This window comes from Acomys russatus, chromosome 5 (genome assembly GCF_903995435.1).
Source record: "Acomys russatus chromosome 5, mAcoRus1.1, whole genome shotgun sequence".
Classification (NCBI taxonomy): domain Eukaryota; kingdom Metazoa; phylum Chordata; class Mammalia; order Rodentia; family Muridae; genus Acomys; species Acomys russatus.
This window is the reverse complement of record NC_067141.1, coordinates 62,832,580-62,849,409: the sequence shown is the minus strand read 5'-3', so window position 1 is coordinate 62,849,409 and position 16,830 is coordinate 62,832,580. Positions and strand designations below refer to the sequence as shown.

Here is a 16,830-nt window from a genome sequence, read left to right as displayed (position 1 = left end):
CACCTTCACACAGACATACATGCAGGAAAACACCAATGTATATAAAATAAAAATAAAGTATTAAAGATAAATAAATCAAGAAGAAGAAGAAGAAGAAGAAGAAGAAGGAGAAGGAGAAGGAGAAGGAGAAGGAGAAGGAGAAGGAGAAGGAGAAGGAGAAGAAGAAATCCTTTTTAAAGGCCCAGGTGCATGAAAGTCAAGAACATAACTGATAGCGCACCCAGTAACGTGTTTGACTGGGTGCCACGCACTGCTCTACCTTTTTGCTGCCTGCCACTGCTCTATATCCCTCAGGCAGCTCTCTCAGAGCTGACCCATGGGCAGTGGCCAGGGGGGTGGGGGGGGGGAAGCTAAAAGTAAGATTAAAATTAGTAATCTACAAAATGAATACCCATCATTGCAGCTGATTATAGAGCCATGGAATGTGGTTTGAAAACTGTGGTTAAATCTAAACACTAGGACAAGTGAAACTTTTGGTTTCTATTTTGTGGCGCTAACCCGAAATACTGGGTATTTGCAGAAACAGAAGAGCTGGTCACTGGAACTTTTTTAAAGCTCTTATTATAGGGCCAGTGAGATGGCTTGGCAGGTGAGGGTGCTTGTTGCCAACCCAACAACCCGAGTTCTGTCTTAAGGACCCATGTGGTAGAAGGAGAGGATCTTTGAGAACATACATGCAAGCCTAGCACTCAGGAGGCCGAGGCAGGAGAACTGTGGTGACAGTACAGTCCTGTCTCAACAATGACAAGATGGCGTTTGCGCTGCTGTCTCAGTGGTATTTCCTGTGGTTCTGGCCAAGGTCCTGACTTTCGCTTCTCTTTCTTCAGGAGACCTGGTGATTGCTGATGGCTCTCCCGCTGCAGGATGGTTGCAGGGCCGGAGCTGCTGGGGTGCCCGGGGTTTCTGCCCCTCTTCATGTGTGCGTGAGCTCTGCCTATCTTCTCAGAGCCGACAGTGGCACTCACAGGGCTCGCTGCTCCAGGCTCCAGAATATTCCATGGGGCAAGCACGGGCCCTCATGGGCCTTTCTGCCCAGTTGGATGAGGAGTTAGATTTCAGGGAAGGAGATGTGATCACCATTATCGGAGTTCCTGAGCCAGGCTGGTTTGAAGGAGAGTTAGAGGGCCGAAGGGGCATCTTTCCAGAAGGTTTTGTAGAGCTTTTGGGGCCTCTAAGGACAGTGGATGAGTCTGTAAATTCTGGAAGTGGAGACGACTGCATTGTTAATGGTGACGTGGACATCTCTCCAGAAGAAGTGGAGAGTGGGGCTGACGAGGATGACCACCAGACGGGGACCTATGGAATCGCCCTCTACAGATTCGAAGCCCTGGAGCCAAATGAGTTGGATTTTGATGTAGGGGATAAAATTCGAATTCTGGGGACCTTGGAAGATGGCTGGCTGGAAGGACGTTTGAAGGGCAGGACAGGTGTCTTTCCCCATCGCTTTGTGAAGTTATGTCCTAGCATCAGGACAGAGGAAACCGTGGCTCTGCCCCAAGAAGACAGCCTCCCCAAGAACTCTGAAAGCTCTGTGGAAGGATTGGGGAACTTGGCAGTGGAGGAAACAAGACAGGAACCACAGGAGTGCGAGGCAGAAAGGCCTGACTGTGGTCTCTCTGAACAAGCCCCAGTTCCCCTGGATCATGTGGCCCCAGAGTACGTTGTAGATGATTCTGGTCAGGATGAAGACACCTCAGACAGCTCCCTGGGTGTGGATCTTGAAAGGCCTCTTGCTAAGGACCTTTCCACACCTGACCCCTCAGAGGTAATCAATGGTGTTTCTTCCCAGCCTCAGGAACCTTTTCATCCCAAAGTGCAGAAGAACCAGTATTATGTAACAGCAGGAGGGAGCCGCCAACACTCAGACCTGTTCTCTGAGCTTATCCCTCTAGAAGCCGGGGCTAGAGACTACTCCAGCCTGCCACCCCAAAGGACTTGTGCCCAGTGTAGGTCCCTCCAGAAGCCAGCATCCCAGCTTCACAGGGCCGCCTCCCTCACGGTCTCAAGAACATCCAGACCTAGCCACTTCTGCCATCCAGCCATGGCCAGCTATGCTCAGAAGCACCAAACATCTACAGAAAAAGCCTCCAGCCTCTACTGTGCACCAGACAGACCAGAGAGGAGGCCTGGGCTGCCAGACAAGGGGCCTGCCACAGAAGCAGCCACAGACACACAGGGGGACAGCCTTGACCTGGATTCCAAGTTGACCCAACAGCTGATAGAGTTTGAGAAGAGCCTGTCAGGGCCCAGCACGGAGCCGGATAAAATTGTGCGCCGCTTTTCAATCTTGGACTTTAACTCTGAAAAGGACATTGTTAGAGGTTGCTCAAAGTCAGCGCCCTCACCGGATCTCCCAGGGAGGAGAAAGACCCTGAGGCCGCCGCCACCCAGACCCTGTACCCCAACATCCATTTCTCCTCACTTGCTGGTTGACCAGAGCCTGAAACCTGCACCCCCCTTGGCTGTGCGGCCCTCCCGCCCAGCTCCCCTGCCTCCTTCTACACAGCAGAGGACGAACACAGCCTCCCCGAAGCCTACCTCCTGTGCCCAGCTGGGTTGGGAGGGCTCTGAGCATGGGGAGAAGAACCCAGGACAGACTCCCCCATGCCCCTCTGTGCTGGCGAGGATTCAGGACCTGGAATATGACTTGGACATGTACACCAGGGCTCAGGGAGAGCTGAACTCAATGTTAGAGGAAAAGCAAGATGAGTCGTTGAGGGCGGAGACTCTTGAGAGCCTCAAGTTCTATGAGAGCACCATTCAGAGTCTGACCCTTGAGCTCCAGCACCTGAGAGGTAAGTGATGGGAACAGCGTGCCCCTGGTCCCTGAGGAGGCTCGGCGAGAGCCTCGCCCTGTGAGAAACAGCCTGAGCAACACAGACACAAACACAATCTCCTTTCCCAGTTCTTCATTCTGTCACCTAATTAGACTGCCCTGTCTTGCCGTATCTATGGCCGCTGTGACCTCTGACTCCGTTTACTGCTCAAATACAGAAGCCCAACCTCAGAGACGTGTCTGCTGACACAGTACTCCCCAACCCCCACCGCTGTGGCATCCGCAGTGCACTGCAGATAGAAAGTCCCTACACAGAACTTAGCGAGTCTTAAAAGAACTAAAGTCTTCCACGCCAAGTCTCTTGAGAAAATGAAAACTCATGTTGTTATGATCAGGGGCCATAGTTCAGTAGTAATAGCTTGTTTTTCGTACTTGTTAGCAAGTGTCCAGATGGCTACTTTATAGAGGGAGAAATTTAGACCTAGAGATGCTTGGGAGATGACCTGCCAAGAGAGCTGAGGGCTAAGCTGTTGCTTTCACTACTAGAGCTTCTGACTTCCCACCCATGCGTTCAACACTCACATTCTGTGGCTAGTCTCCGAAGATGTGTGTGAACAGCTGTGTGGTGCGCAGACAGGCATGTACAGGTATATGTGCTAGGTATGCCTGCATATGTGTGTACATGTATGTAGGTCAGAGGTCAACTTGGGAATTGTTACTGAGTCACTGACACCTTGAGGTTTTTGATACAAGGTCTCTCGTTGGCCTAGAGCAGTGGTTCTCAATCTTTCTAATGCTGCAACCCTATAACACAGTTCCTCAAATTGTGGTGACCCCTCCCTCCACCATAAAATTCTTTCTGTTGCTACTTTATAACTATAATCTTGCTGCTGTTATGAATCATAACATTAAGTATCTGATATGTAGGATATCTTATATTCGACCCCTGTGAAAGGATCGTTTGACACCCCCCCCCCCAACACACACACACAGGAGTCATGACCCACAGATTAAGAAGGAACTGCCTAGAGCTTGCAAATTAGGCGGCCTGGCTGGTTCGCCCCACTGTCTCTGCTCCCACAGTGCTGGGATTTTAGGCACATGTACCACACCTGGCCTTTAGTGTGGCTGCTAGGGATTGAATTTTGGTCCTAAGCCATCTCTCCGTTTATCAGACTATAGGCGAAAGGATACATAAAGTGGGCTGGCACGTTACATTTAGAAGCTCCTGTCAGAGCTGAGTGCTGCCCTGGGAGAGGCTCATGTTCCTACATCATAGTCCTTTTCTGTTTCTAGGTGAGGCCCACATACCTGAATTCGACACACAGACTCTGTGTGCGTGCGTTCCTCATTCGCCAACTGCTGGCATTCCGTGTGAGCCAAGCAAGGGCTCCCCCTGGTTAGTAAGAAGGGCACACTCATCGTATCGCTCCCATGTGCGTGTCTGAAACTCTAGTGATGCTCCTGACACTGGCCTCTTGTTCCTCACACTTCCTGTCCTGTAGCTGCTGAATCATGCCTACAGGGTTTCTCTCAGGGTGGGCCAGTACGGGAACCCTGCTGTTGGCCCTCACTACAGAGTGAGTCAGCCTCCCACGTTGCACAGACCTTGCTTCTAGCTTGTCGTTCTAGTCTCTAATGTAATGTCAGGGAAGAGGTCCATCCACAAGAGCCATCAAATTTCGGTATTGATTTGAAATGCGGTCTCACTGTATAATCCAGGCTGACTTTGAATGTGCGTGTGTGGTATTATGCATATGGATGCACATGTGTGTGCCCAGACACGTGCATGCCAAGATCAGAGAAGGATGTCAGGTGGCTCTGCCTGCCACTTTCTACTTTATCCTCTTGAGACAAGGTCTCTCACTGAACCTGGATCTCACGGTTGTTTGGCTAGGCCAGCTAGCCAGCAAGCCCCAGCAATCCTCCTGCGTCATCCTACCTCTCCCCACTAACTCCCAATCACACATATACACACACGTGCAGTACTGGGCTGACAGGCCCATGTGACTGTGCCAGGTTTATTTTTGTGTTTGTTTAATGTGGGTGTTGAGGACTCGAACTCAGGTCCTTATGTTTGTGCAGCAAGCCCTCTTACCCACTGAAGCATCTCCCCAGCCCCTGGCCTTCAGGCTTTGACTCTCCTGCCTTAGCCCCCCTGTGTGCTAGGCTAGCAGGCATGTGTGCCGCCACACCCAGTTCTCAGAGTAATTTCTAATGATGACTTGTAAATGAGATCAGAATATGTTTTTAAGGAAAGTAATATTTTCAACACAACATTGGGTGGGATCTAAAGAGCTGAAGAAGGCAACAGACTAACCATTGGGAGATTGCCGATAAGGAATAACAAAAGATCTGCAGTAGTCTAGACAGGTGGTCAAAATGTGAATAGAGTTTTCATCTCTATAAAAAAATTCACATTCTGAAAACTCCTTGAAATGTCTCTGGTATAATATATCTTTCTCCAACTAGTAGAATAGGGCAAAATAGCAAAACCTGGCCAGTCATGGTGGCATACACATGTAATCTTAGGACTTGGGAGGTGGAGGCAGTGGGCCAGCCAGGGCTACAGAGTGAGACTCTGTCTCAAAAATGAATGAATGAATGAATGAATGAATGGATGAATAAGATAGTCAAATAAATTTTTGCCTTTTTTTTTTTTTAAAGATAATGAAAGTTTGTGCAGAGCCGGCTGCGGTGTGGTCCTGTGAGGAATGTATGTTTAGGCTGCTCAAGGCCCGTCATTCAGCCCTAGTGTCCCCTCCACCGAGTATACAGCGCTCTGCCTGCATGTACACCTGCAGGCCAGAAGAGGGCACCAGATCTCATTACAGATGGCTGTGAGCCACCATGTATGTGGTTGCTGGGAATTGAACTCAGGACTTTTGGAAGAGCAGTCAATGCTCTTAACCTCTGAGCCATCTCTCCAGCACCCCCAATCTTTTCTTTTCTTTCTTTCTTTTTCTAGTCAGTACATAGGAAAAAAAGCAAGTATCCTTAACCCACATGGCATTTGTTTCAGGGTGTTGGCTTAGAACAAATTACCTCAGTTAATTCAACTGGATTTTATCCAGGTACAAAACAGCAGCCATAGCCGGAACCTATGAATAGTCTGTTAAGTCGGAGCAGTGACTAGTTTTTGCTTCTCGAGCTGACGGTTTAATGCAGGGGAAGACTGTTTTCTTGCTTATGATTGACCTGTGAGTCACCATTCTTTGCAGGGTGACTTTGCAAACATTTATTTCCTTGTGCTCAAGGCCAGGCAGAGTGGGAACTGCAGGAGAGCCAGGCACTTCAGGGTTTACAGGCTTTGCTGAACATAGCAAAAGAGCTTGAGCTGGCATGAGACCCCGGTGATGCCACCACTCCCTAAGTGTGCTCCCTTTACCTTTTACTAAATGCCACAGGCCCTGAAAGGCAGGATGGGAACTTCGACGTCCCCTGAGTTCCCGTGCAAGTCAGCATGGTTTTCTGAAATGACAGCAGTCACTGTTATTGTGAGAGAGGCTGACAGTAAGTGAATAAATATATAGCCTTTCAGAAGGGAAAGGAGCCTGGGGAGAAAAGAAAGCAGAGAAGATGCCATGGAAGATGACAGGTGCCTGCCAGGCCAGAGCCAGCAAGACTGTTTGTGGAGGAGAGGGATGAGACAGAGCTGCAACTGCAGGAAAGCCATCCTGGCTCAAGTAGGAGCTGGCTTGGGGGTTCTTCATCCAGAGCAAGGGAGCCAGCAGCGCTGTGGATAGAAGGCCATGTGGTTAGACTTACCTACACAGAAACCAGTGATGAGGTCGCTGCTGTGGTCAGAGAAGAAATGCCAGCAGACTGGACTGGGGTGGAGCGGCGGGGCTGGAGGAGCACAGCCCTTGGGATATTTCAAATCTGAGCCCCTGGGACTTGCTGCTGGACTGGGTGCAAGAAGCCAGAGAATGAGAGGAAGAGGGGTGACTGGGAGAGTGCGAGCAGCCGCTAGGATTGAGCCACCGTTGGTTGAGACAGTGAAGGCTCCAGGTTGAGCTGGATGGGGAGGGAGGGGCGTCCTGTGTCTTTCTGTTGCTGTGATAAACACCATGACAAATGCAACATGGGATGTAAAGAGTTTACTGTAGCTTTCAGGTCACCATCTATTATCAAAGGAAGGCAGGGCAGGAACTGAGAGGCCACGAGGGGCACTGTTACTGGCCTGCTCTCTTTGCCTGTCTTCCCTACTGTCTTTATATATCCCAGGCTCACCTGCTCAGCATAGCGCTGTGCACCGTGGGCTGGGCCTTCCTGTATCAGTTAGCAGTTAGGAAAATGCCCCACAGACACGCCCACAGCCCCGTCTGATGGAGGCAACTCCTTGGTTGAGATTCCCTCTTTCCACACACAGCAAGGGGCAGAGGTCAGGGCCTCAGTTTTGGTTGAATTCCTAAGACGCCCGGGTTAAAGTATTGGTTAGGTTATTTGAGTTCAAGGCTCCAGTGAGGGCGGGAGACATGACTGGGCAGCATGGGCACAGAGCTACTGCTGAGTCCCCTGGCACAGACCTGGAATCCCAGCTACATGGGAGACTGAGGCAGGAGGATTGCAAGTCCCAAGCCTGCTGTAGGGGTACAGCAGCACAGGGATGCTATTTAAAACCACAGCCGTTAGTCGGGGGTGGGGGCAGGAGTCTCTATGAATAAATAAGAGTACACAGAAAATATGTATAGGTAAAGAGAAAAGATATCTAGCCAGACGTGGTGGCGCACGCCTTTAATCGCAGCACTTGGGAGGCAGAGGCAGGTGGATCGCTGTGAGTTCAAGGCCAGCCTGGTCTACAAAGCGAGTCCAGGACAGCCAAGGCTAACACAGAGAGACCCTGTCTCGAAAAACAAAAAAACAAAAAACAAACAAACAAACAAACAAAAACAAAAACAAAAGAAAAGAGATCTAATGAGAACCGAGCCTTCCTATTAGCGGAGCAGCTGTCTGACTATGTAGACACTAAGAGCGAGTAGTAATAGTAGTTAAAACTAACTGTGCTCTCATCACTGTTAAAACATACGCAAGGTACTCTCATGCACTTACCTGGTCCTTGAAACTGCCCACAATTGGCAGATGAGAGAACCAAGGTTTGCCCAGAGTCTCGTAGTGAGTAGGGCTGGGATTCAAATCTGGACCAATGTCCTTACAGAGTCCTTACACACTGCCTTATTGTAGCCACAGCAATGACAGTGTGTTCCGACCTGAAGAGGGACCTGGTTTCTGAGATTTGGTGGGAAAAAGCAATAATCGGAAAATTACGTGTTTCCTAACACTTAGTTGGGTTGCTGACAACTGCCTGTAACTCCAGACCTTCCTTTTCTGTCCTCTCTGTCTCCAGCCAGCAGTCTCTTCACCTGAATGGAGACTCCTCCTCTGCTGGGGACTTCCACTTGAGCTTAAGTGCCTTTCTGCCCCTTCATTTCCAGATCCGGGCTCCAGGTAGCCCAGCACGAAAGCTAACCAAAGTGGGATCTGCTTTTCATGTTTCCTCAGCAGCCTTAGCCTAGAGGCAGCTGTGCTGAACAAGAGTAGGAACCACGCTCCTGATAGTGTCCATCTTGTACGTGTGCCTCTGTGTGTGCACATGTATGAACAAGAGTGGGAACCATGCTCCTGATAGTGTCCATCTTGTACGTGTGCCTCTGTGTGTGCACATGTATGAACAAGAGTGGGAACCATGCTCCTGATAGTGTCCATCTTGTACGTGTGCCTCTGTGTGTGCACATGTATGAACAAGAGTGGGAACCACGCTCCTGATAGTGTCCATCTTGTACGTGTGCCTGTGTGTGCATATGTATGAACAAGAGTGGGAACCACGCTCCTGATAGTGTCCATCTTGTACGTGTGCCTGTGTGTGCACATGTATGAACAAGAGTGGGAACCATGCTCCTGATAGTGTCCATCTTGTACGTGTGCCTCTGTGTATGTGTGTGTCTGTGTGTGCACATGTATGAACAAGGGTAGGAACCATGCTCCTGATAGTGTCCATCTTGTACGTGTGCCTCTGTGTATGTGTGTGTCTGTGTGTGCACATGTATGGAGGCCAAAGGTCAACCTTAGGTGTTGTGCTGTCCAATCAGGGTAGGCTGGCAGGTAAGGAAGCCCTAGGGGTCCTCCCATCCCTACCTCTCTGTGCTGGTTTTAGAAACACACCCCATAGCACCCAGCTCTGATGTGTGTTCTGGGGGCCAAACTCTGGTCCTTATGCTTTCCTAGATGTCACTGCAACCCCTAGCTCCATCTTTCTAACGCAGCTGTGTGCTAGATAACTGGGATTATGGTCCAGAGCTTAGCGCCAGAGCCCTCCCAGGGTCGAGGAGTTTGGGACCAGCACCAGAGAGGGAGTGGAGTAGAAGGAAAGCCAAGTAAAAAAAAGACTTTCAGGAGGAGAAAGTTACCCAGCTATCATGAAGCCAGGCATGGTAGCTCACACCTTTAACTCTGAGTTCTGGGCTAGCCTGGTCTACAAAGTGAGTTCCAGGCTAGCCAGGGATATGTATTGACACCCTGTCTCATAAAAATAGATGAGAGAAACTGGGTGTGGTGGCACACACCTTTAATCCCAGCAGGCGGTCACTGTGCATTCAGCCCAGGCTACACAGAGAAATCCTGTCTTGAAAAACCAAAAAAGAAAGAAAAAAAAAAAAAAAAAAAGACTAGGGAGCAGAAGACTGGGTGAGGGATGCCGTGTCCAGGCTTGTGCGGCAGCAGCAGTCCCAGCTGACAAAACCGGTGTGCTATTCTCCGTTTCCCTCTTTCTTTTGTAGCAGCCTGTCAGTCTGGAACCTTCTGGGTTGCTGTAAGGTAGGAAAAGCCCCAGGTTCTTTACCTTCCTCTCTAAGTGGTATCTTTAAGGCCTATGAACTGGACGTGGTGGTGCACACCTTTAATCCCAGCACTTAGGAGGCAGAGGCAGGTGGATCGCAGAGAGTTCGAGGCCAGCCTGGTCTACAAAGTGAGTCCAGGACAGCCAACGCTACACAGAGAAACATGAAAGAGAGGGGGGGGGGTGTAGTATGAAGTCAAACAAACAGAGAAAAGTAGAATTGCTGGGCTCCATGGCACAGGTGTGTAATCCCAACTGCTGGCCAGGCTGAAGCTGGGAGATCACTAGCTCCTAGCTTGCCTAGGTTGTTTGTTACACTGTGAGTTCAAGGGCAGCCTAGGTAACTTAGCAAGACCCTGTCTCAGAACTAAAAAGTGACAAACAGGGCTGGGGGTGTAGACCACTCCGTGGTAGCATGGTCGCCTAGTGTGTGGGAAGGCCTGGATTCAGGCCGCAGCACAAACCACAAACAGCCTTTCAAGTCACTTACACTGTTAGTTCCTCTTAGTTTCACATCATGTCTTCCTCTGATCATTCATAAGTAGTGTCTCCTTACCTATGATTTAGTTTTCTCTTTTTATCTCTTCTCTTGGCCGGTTTACCAGGTGTGCTTTTCTTATCATGCTTGCTTTATCGGAGATACAGTTGCTAGGGAAGTTTGTTTTCCAAACAGTCTCTTCCCTCCCCCCCTCACCCCTCCCTCTTGTGTGTGTGTGTGTGTGTGTGTGTGTGTGTGTCTGTCTGTCTGTCTGTCTGTCTGTCTGTCTGTCTGTCTGTGTTTCTCTGCTTGTAGAGGTCACAGGACAAGGACAACTTGCAGAAGTTGTTTTTCTCTTTCTTCCTTGTGGGTTTGGGAGTTTGAACCCAGGTTATCAGGCTTGGTGGTGAGTGCCTGTTTTACAGATGAGCTAGCTCAACTCCCCCACCCCCCAACACACACACTTTCCCCCTTGAAATGTAAAAGCTACGTTCCTATGTGTGTGCCTTGGCCTGTAGTTGGAGGTCAGAGGACAGCTTTTAGGAGTCAGTTCTTTCCTTCAACCATGTGGAGTTTGATAACAGGTTTTGATGGCAAATGCCTTTACCTGTTTTACCTGAGCTAGCTCACTGCTCCTCCCCATTATTAAGTAGTATCTTATATGTAACTCTAGCTGGTCTCAAGTTTGAGCTACCCCCACCCCAACCCCCAGCCTCCACCACTCGTTGGGGTTATTATGGCTCTAGCACAGTGCCCAACAAGGGTGATTACTCTTTTTGTTGTTGTTCTGACTTGTTTTTGAGACTGAGTCTCACTATGTATCCCAGGCTGGCCTAAAATTTGCTGTGTAGACCAGGCTGCCACAAACTCCCAAGTGCTAGGATTAAAGGCATGTGCCTTCCCAAACACAGAAAATTACTCTGTGCTTTCGATTGGATCAGAAATAAGCAAGATCATGGAATTTTAGACTTAAAAGCTGAGAGACCATTAATTTCCCCATTTCACACATAAGAAAGTTTCAGCTGGGCCTGAAAGGATATCTTAGCAGTTAAGAACACAGACTGCTCTGGAAGAGGACCCACCCAGATGGAGGCTCGAAACCATGGGCACCTGCACTAAGGTACACACACTCACACACACAGACACACACGAATAATACAAGAAAGAAACAAAACAGCCAGGTGTGGTGGCATATTCCTTCAATCCCAGGACTCAGGCGGCAGAGGCAGGTGGACCTCTGTGAGTTCCAGACTAACCTGGTCTATGTAGTGAGCCCATGTCTCAAAAACATAAACAGCCTCACCGTCTGGTGAGTTTTCCGTTGTTTTGCATAAAGCTGTCTTTCCACATATTGTTGCCTGTTTGTTTGGTGAGAAAATCAGTCTTTGTAGATTACTAACTTCATCAGGACAACAGTCTTATGTGCCTCTGTGGGGATCCGAATGTTGGTGTGCTGGCTGTCGAGGAGCTGCACTGGGTAGGAGGTCAGTAAGTCACGACTGAGATAAGAGAATGGTAGTGTGGGTAGGGGGCGTCTGTGGACATCCATTTCTGAATTCCAGCATGGTAGGCAGCATGGTAACATGGCAGAATGTGCATGTTAGATGTAGCTATGTTTTTGTCTGGTGCCATGAAGTCAAGCAGACCTGGGTTTGTGTCGCCATGTAAGTAATCCTAGACTAGTTACCCAGCACCCATAGTCTCATGCAGGCCACACCGGCTTTGAACTTGCTGTTTAGCCAGGATGACCTTGAACTCCCAATCTTCTTGCCAAGTGCTGGAATTAGAGGCATTCCTCACCACACCCACCTGGATTATTTCTTTATCTATGGCAAAAATAATTGCTTACTTACTTGGGATAGTGAAGATCAAACAGGACATTTTTCTTGACTTCTAGAACCAATCATAGCTCATGCTCACTCAGAAACACACACACACGCACAGACACACACACACCGACACACACACACACACACACACACAGACACACAGACACACACACAGACACACAAACACACACAGACACACACACACACACACACACAATGGCTGGGACTGTCCCTGCTGCTGCTGCTGGTTGAAAGGCTCATGAGAAGAGAATACATGGGCTGCTTGTGTTGTGTTGTGTTGTTGTGTTGTTTGAGACAGGGCTTCTCTGTGTAGCCCTGGCTGTCCTGGAACTCAGTATGTAGATCAGGCTGGCCTCGAACTCACAGAAAGCCCTATCTCTACCTCCTGGGATTAAAGGCGTGCACCATCACTCTGTCTCCTCTCTTTTTGAGAAAGGGACTCACTAAGTTGCTCAGGCAGACTGAATTTGTAAGCCTCCTCCCTCACCTCTTGAGTAAGCTGAGTTTTCAGGCCTGTGCCACCATGCTTGGATTTCGTCCACTTTGGGACTCTCTTTAGCTTGTCAAAACTTCTGATCTTCTTCTAAGATTGTCTGTCCCAGGCCTGAGATCCGCACAGACTATGTCTTCTCCATTCCCGTAACCAGCATAGCCTTCTGGGAAGAGACTATCCTTTCCCCTCCCGTTTGTTTCCCCAGATTCCATATAGTTTGGTTCACTCTGCTCAAACTCCCATTACCCACAATGCCTTTTTCTGTAGGGCCGATTGCGCCCCTTGGCCCAGTGTGCAGAGTCCATCAAAGGAAGACACACTGCTCTCAAGAACCCATCAAGGAAGTTGTGAGGGAAAAATAGAACAGAGGACTGTTAGGGCTGGGAGATTCAGGGGAGTCACCAAAGCCATCCCTTAGATGGACCAATTGCGTCCTGGAAAGAATTATGCAGTTTATAAGCAGTAGAATAAACATTGAATTACGGGCAGGGCAGATCGCGCCACCAGAACTACGAGGTAGATAAAAGTTAGAGACTATCCTTGTAAATCTAATGGCTGGAGCAGGCGGCTGGAATCGTGCTCCAATTGAGGCCCGTGTGAAAGCTCTCCTGGAATATGCGGGTCTTGACTTCCTTGCCATTGCTGATGTGTTTGTTGCTTAGCACATGTCACCTGCCTTTTACTTTGTAATGCATGGCTTTGTGATGTCGCATGTGAGCATCCCTTAGTTTATCTTCTCTTCCTCAATGCTCATGTCTAAGATTGGTCTATTGGGGGCTGGAGAAACAGCTCAGAGGCTAAGAGCACTGGCTGCTTTTCCAAAGGTCCTGAGTTCAGTTCCCAGTAACCACATGGTGGCTCATAACCATCTGTAATGAGATCTGGTACCCTCTTCTGGCATGCATTTGTATATGCAGACAGAACATTGTATACTAATAAATAAATAAATAAATAAATAAATAAATAAATAAATAAATCTTTTTAAAAAGAAGATCTATCTATCTATCTATCTATCTATCTATCTATCTATCTATCTATCATGCCAGTCTTTATTATTTTAGCCAAATTCTCTAGTTTTTAAATGTAGTATATAAACTGAATTGAAAATAATTTTAGGCCGGGCATGGTGGCACACACCTTTAATCCCAGCACTGGGGAGGCAGAGGCACACGGACGGATTGCTGTGAGTTCAATGCCAGCCTGGTCTACAAAGTGAGTCCAGGACAGCCAAGGCTACACAGAGAGACCCTGTCTCAAGAAACCAAAAAAAAAAAGGAAAGAAAAGAAAAATAAAATAATTTTAGAAAATGGATTGATTTGATGCTTTCTGATAAGGAGAGTATCTAAGAAAAGGGAACCTAACTGTTTCTCTTGATAAGACAGTTCACACCATGATTACCATGATTACCATGATGGAGAGAGTTGTAGGAATTCCTACCATTCCTCAGTGGGATGGCTTCCGGCACTGGAGCTTGAGTGGTGGCGGTTTGAGTGTGCACTGCCTGGTCACTGGACTCTCACAGAACCAAACTCTCGGGGCAGGGAGCTGTGCTTGTTGGGGAAGAGTTTCAGAGGTCCAAGGCTTTCAGCGGGGTCTAGAGGGCCAGTTTGAGCTGCCCGTGCAGGCATTTGTCCTCATGTGGAGCCTGCAGACTGACACAAGACCTTGGCCTGGGCTTTGAAAGGGAGCTCTTTCTCTTTCACGGTGCCTTTTTTTTTTTTTTTTTTCCCCTACAAGCCCTTGAGGGCATCAGAATGCCTGTACCTTCAGAGTATAAAGCAGCCCAGCCAGTCTGACCAGCTCTGGGGAACACCACAGTGCTGCCAACACCAATCACATGGATTCTAGTTACTAATTATCTCCTGGCCTCCGAGGAGAAGATAGAGTAGCTCACTGATTGGATCCTGAAGTTGAAATGACTCTACATCGCCCTGCACTCGGGCCACAGCAACAGGAAGCCTCTGGTGCTTGGAAGACATTTTAAGGAGGACAGATCCTGCCTGAGGCTAGACTGCACCTGTTCTGAGTTTCGGCCCGACCCAGGTCCATGGAACAGAGAAGTAAAACCCGTGGTCAGAGCGAACATGAGTGGAGCGCATGAGATTGGGAAGGAAAGAGGAGCTGAGCAGAAAGGGCCTTGGGGCTCCAGCTGGGAGTACGAGGACTGCAGGAGCCTCTGGAAAAGGAGCCTCACTGAGCCGCTTGGGCTTCACACAGAAAATGACCGGGACTCTACACGCTGGGCCAAGGGGCGCAATCGGCCCTACAGAAAAAGGGATTGTGGGTATTGGGAGTTTGAGCAGAGTGAACCAAACTATATGGAATCTGGGGAAACAAATGGGAGGGGGAAGGATAGTCTCTTCCCAGAAGCCTATGCTGGTTACAGGAATGGAGAAGATGTAGCCTGTGCGGATCTCAGGCCTGGGACAGAGGAGCGTTTGCTTCAGGAAGCTGGGGGATGTGGGAAGGTGAACGGCTGTGTCGATTGTAAGGGTCTGATGTATAGTCCCGAGGAGCTGCCGAAAGCCAAACCAAGGAATGGCTGCTGGGATTTGGGAGACTCTTTGGAGAATTTACATCAACCGCAGAACTGGTACATGGACCTGGGGAATTTTAATTACAGCCTTGAGGATTGTAAAGGACTCAACCTAGACCATAGAGACTACAGCACTTCATGTCATGTTCCCGGGCCTTATACCAGCGGCGAGTCTCTGGGGCTTCTAGGTTTGAATGGGGTCAGTGGAGGTGAAGAGTTCGTTAGCTACTCTGAAGAAGACAGGAAGGTTTTCCAAAGTAATAAAGTGTACCCCAAAGCAAAGACTTATCCCACGGACCTAGCTAGTTCTGATACAGAAGATAAAGACCCTGATCCTCTCCCTGTGAACTCTGAGTCTTCTCATCACAGACATGTGGATTCTCCCCACGGAGGAGGGGACTTGGAGTGTGATGACTTTGTCAGCCTGGGAGTGAGAGCACCTAGAGACGCCGCCCTGGCTGCAGGTCCCCAGCGGCATCCTGAGACAGAGCAAGGAGACCGTCACTGTGGGATTGCTGGGGGCCCTGCACTAGGCAGCACCTGGCACGCGGGGGAGGCGAGAGCCTTAACGGGCTCAGAGGCTTGGGGAAGGAACAGCTGCTTCCGCCGCACGGCTCCCAGCACCCTGAGACGCTCAGAATTTGTGCAAAGAAGGACGAAGCCCCAAGGTAGGAGTCCAGCCAGCCTCTGGTAGGCTAAAGAGGAACCCTGGAAATAGGTGACATGGATGATGGTAGTATCGCTCTATGTGCAGAACCTTGGCCCCTAAGTGTGTTTGCATCAGACCGATCTGGAGACATGATGTTTGGGGGTGGGGAGAGGGGAGGGAATTTTGCAGGACAATGGTTTGACAGTAGTGTCACAAATGATGTGCTGTGTCCCTCAAACAAGACAACCTCTGGTGGGCGCTCTTTCTCTCTTGGTTGTCAGCTGCCCCCATCAGCAAACTTCTTTCCATCCTTATGCTAATGTCTTCATTCTTGCAGGGACAGCATGATTGTTAATGTGACGTAGTGGCAAAAATTATCTTCCTGGCAAATTTCTCTCAGTCCCTAAACGTCTTTAGACTTTAGTGGAAAAGGAGCATTGACTTGTGCCACAGGTTGTTCTTTCCTTGATATTACAGTCCAGCCAACATAGTGAGCCCAAGAGCTCCTATGGAATCCAGAAGTTGACTGCAGTTGGCCACCAGGCTTTGCACCTGCTAGGTTAGCTCCCTCAGTGGTCTGCAAAGTGGGAATGTCAGGAGTCTGTCACGTGGCCTCTTTCTTGCTTTATGTCTTCAGTACTTCATTTGATGAGTATATATATATATACCTTGTTTTGTTTTGAATCAGGGTTTCTCTATGTAGCCTGACTGTCCTGAACTCACTCTGTAGACCAGGATGGCCTCAGTCTGAGAGACCCGCCTGCCTCTGCTTCCCAAGTGCTTGAACTTTTGTGTTCTCCTCGGGCCTAAACGGCCTGTGTTGTTCTGGCCAAGTGTAGCCTTAGGGATGCAGGTTATGGCAAGAGGATAAGGCCTGGAGAGGATAGGTGATCTGAAAGACCCCCCTCATACCCTCCTTCCAAGAGGAAACTTTCTTAGGGCCCCCACAGAATGGCTGCCTACTTAGCTTTGTACTGGGGCCATCAGAGACAGTGATAAACTCCCGTTGCAGCCCCATATGTGCCAACATTCTATCCCACGCTCCCCTAGCATGGCCTTGATAGGCTCAGAATTTCCAAGCCACTATTTGAACAAAGCTGGCTTGATGTACCTGCACTTAATGAAGATAAAAATGAGATCAAACCCGGCTTCATCTGGGAGGCTGAGGAATTTAGCAGCTAATCTTTCTTCTTTTCTTTCTGTGAATTCATT

At 49.0% G+C, this 16,830-nt stretch overlaps 1 protein-coding gene across 2 annotated transcripts in view; it reads left to right on the top strand.

Moving 5' to 3' along the window:
• The window catches only part of Dnmbp (dynamin binding protein), a 95,043-nt gene that overhangs the window by 41,648 nt on the left and 36,565 nt on the right, over window positions 1–16,830 (top strand). The window contains exon 4 of one of the 2 annotated variants that reach the window (XM_051146613.1): window positions 828–2,795. In XM_051146613.1, coding sequence (XP_051002570.1) covers window positions 828–2,795 — 1,968 coding nt within the window. Of the gene's footprint in view, window positions 1–827; window positions 2,796–14,229; window positions 15,638–16,830 lie in introns of those variants that run through there. The other variant, XM_051146614.1, reaches the window with a different exon arrangement.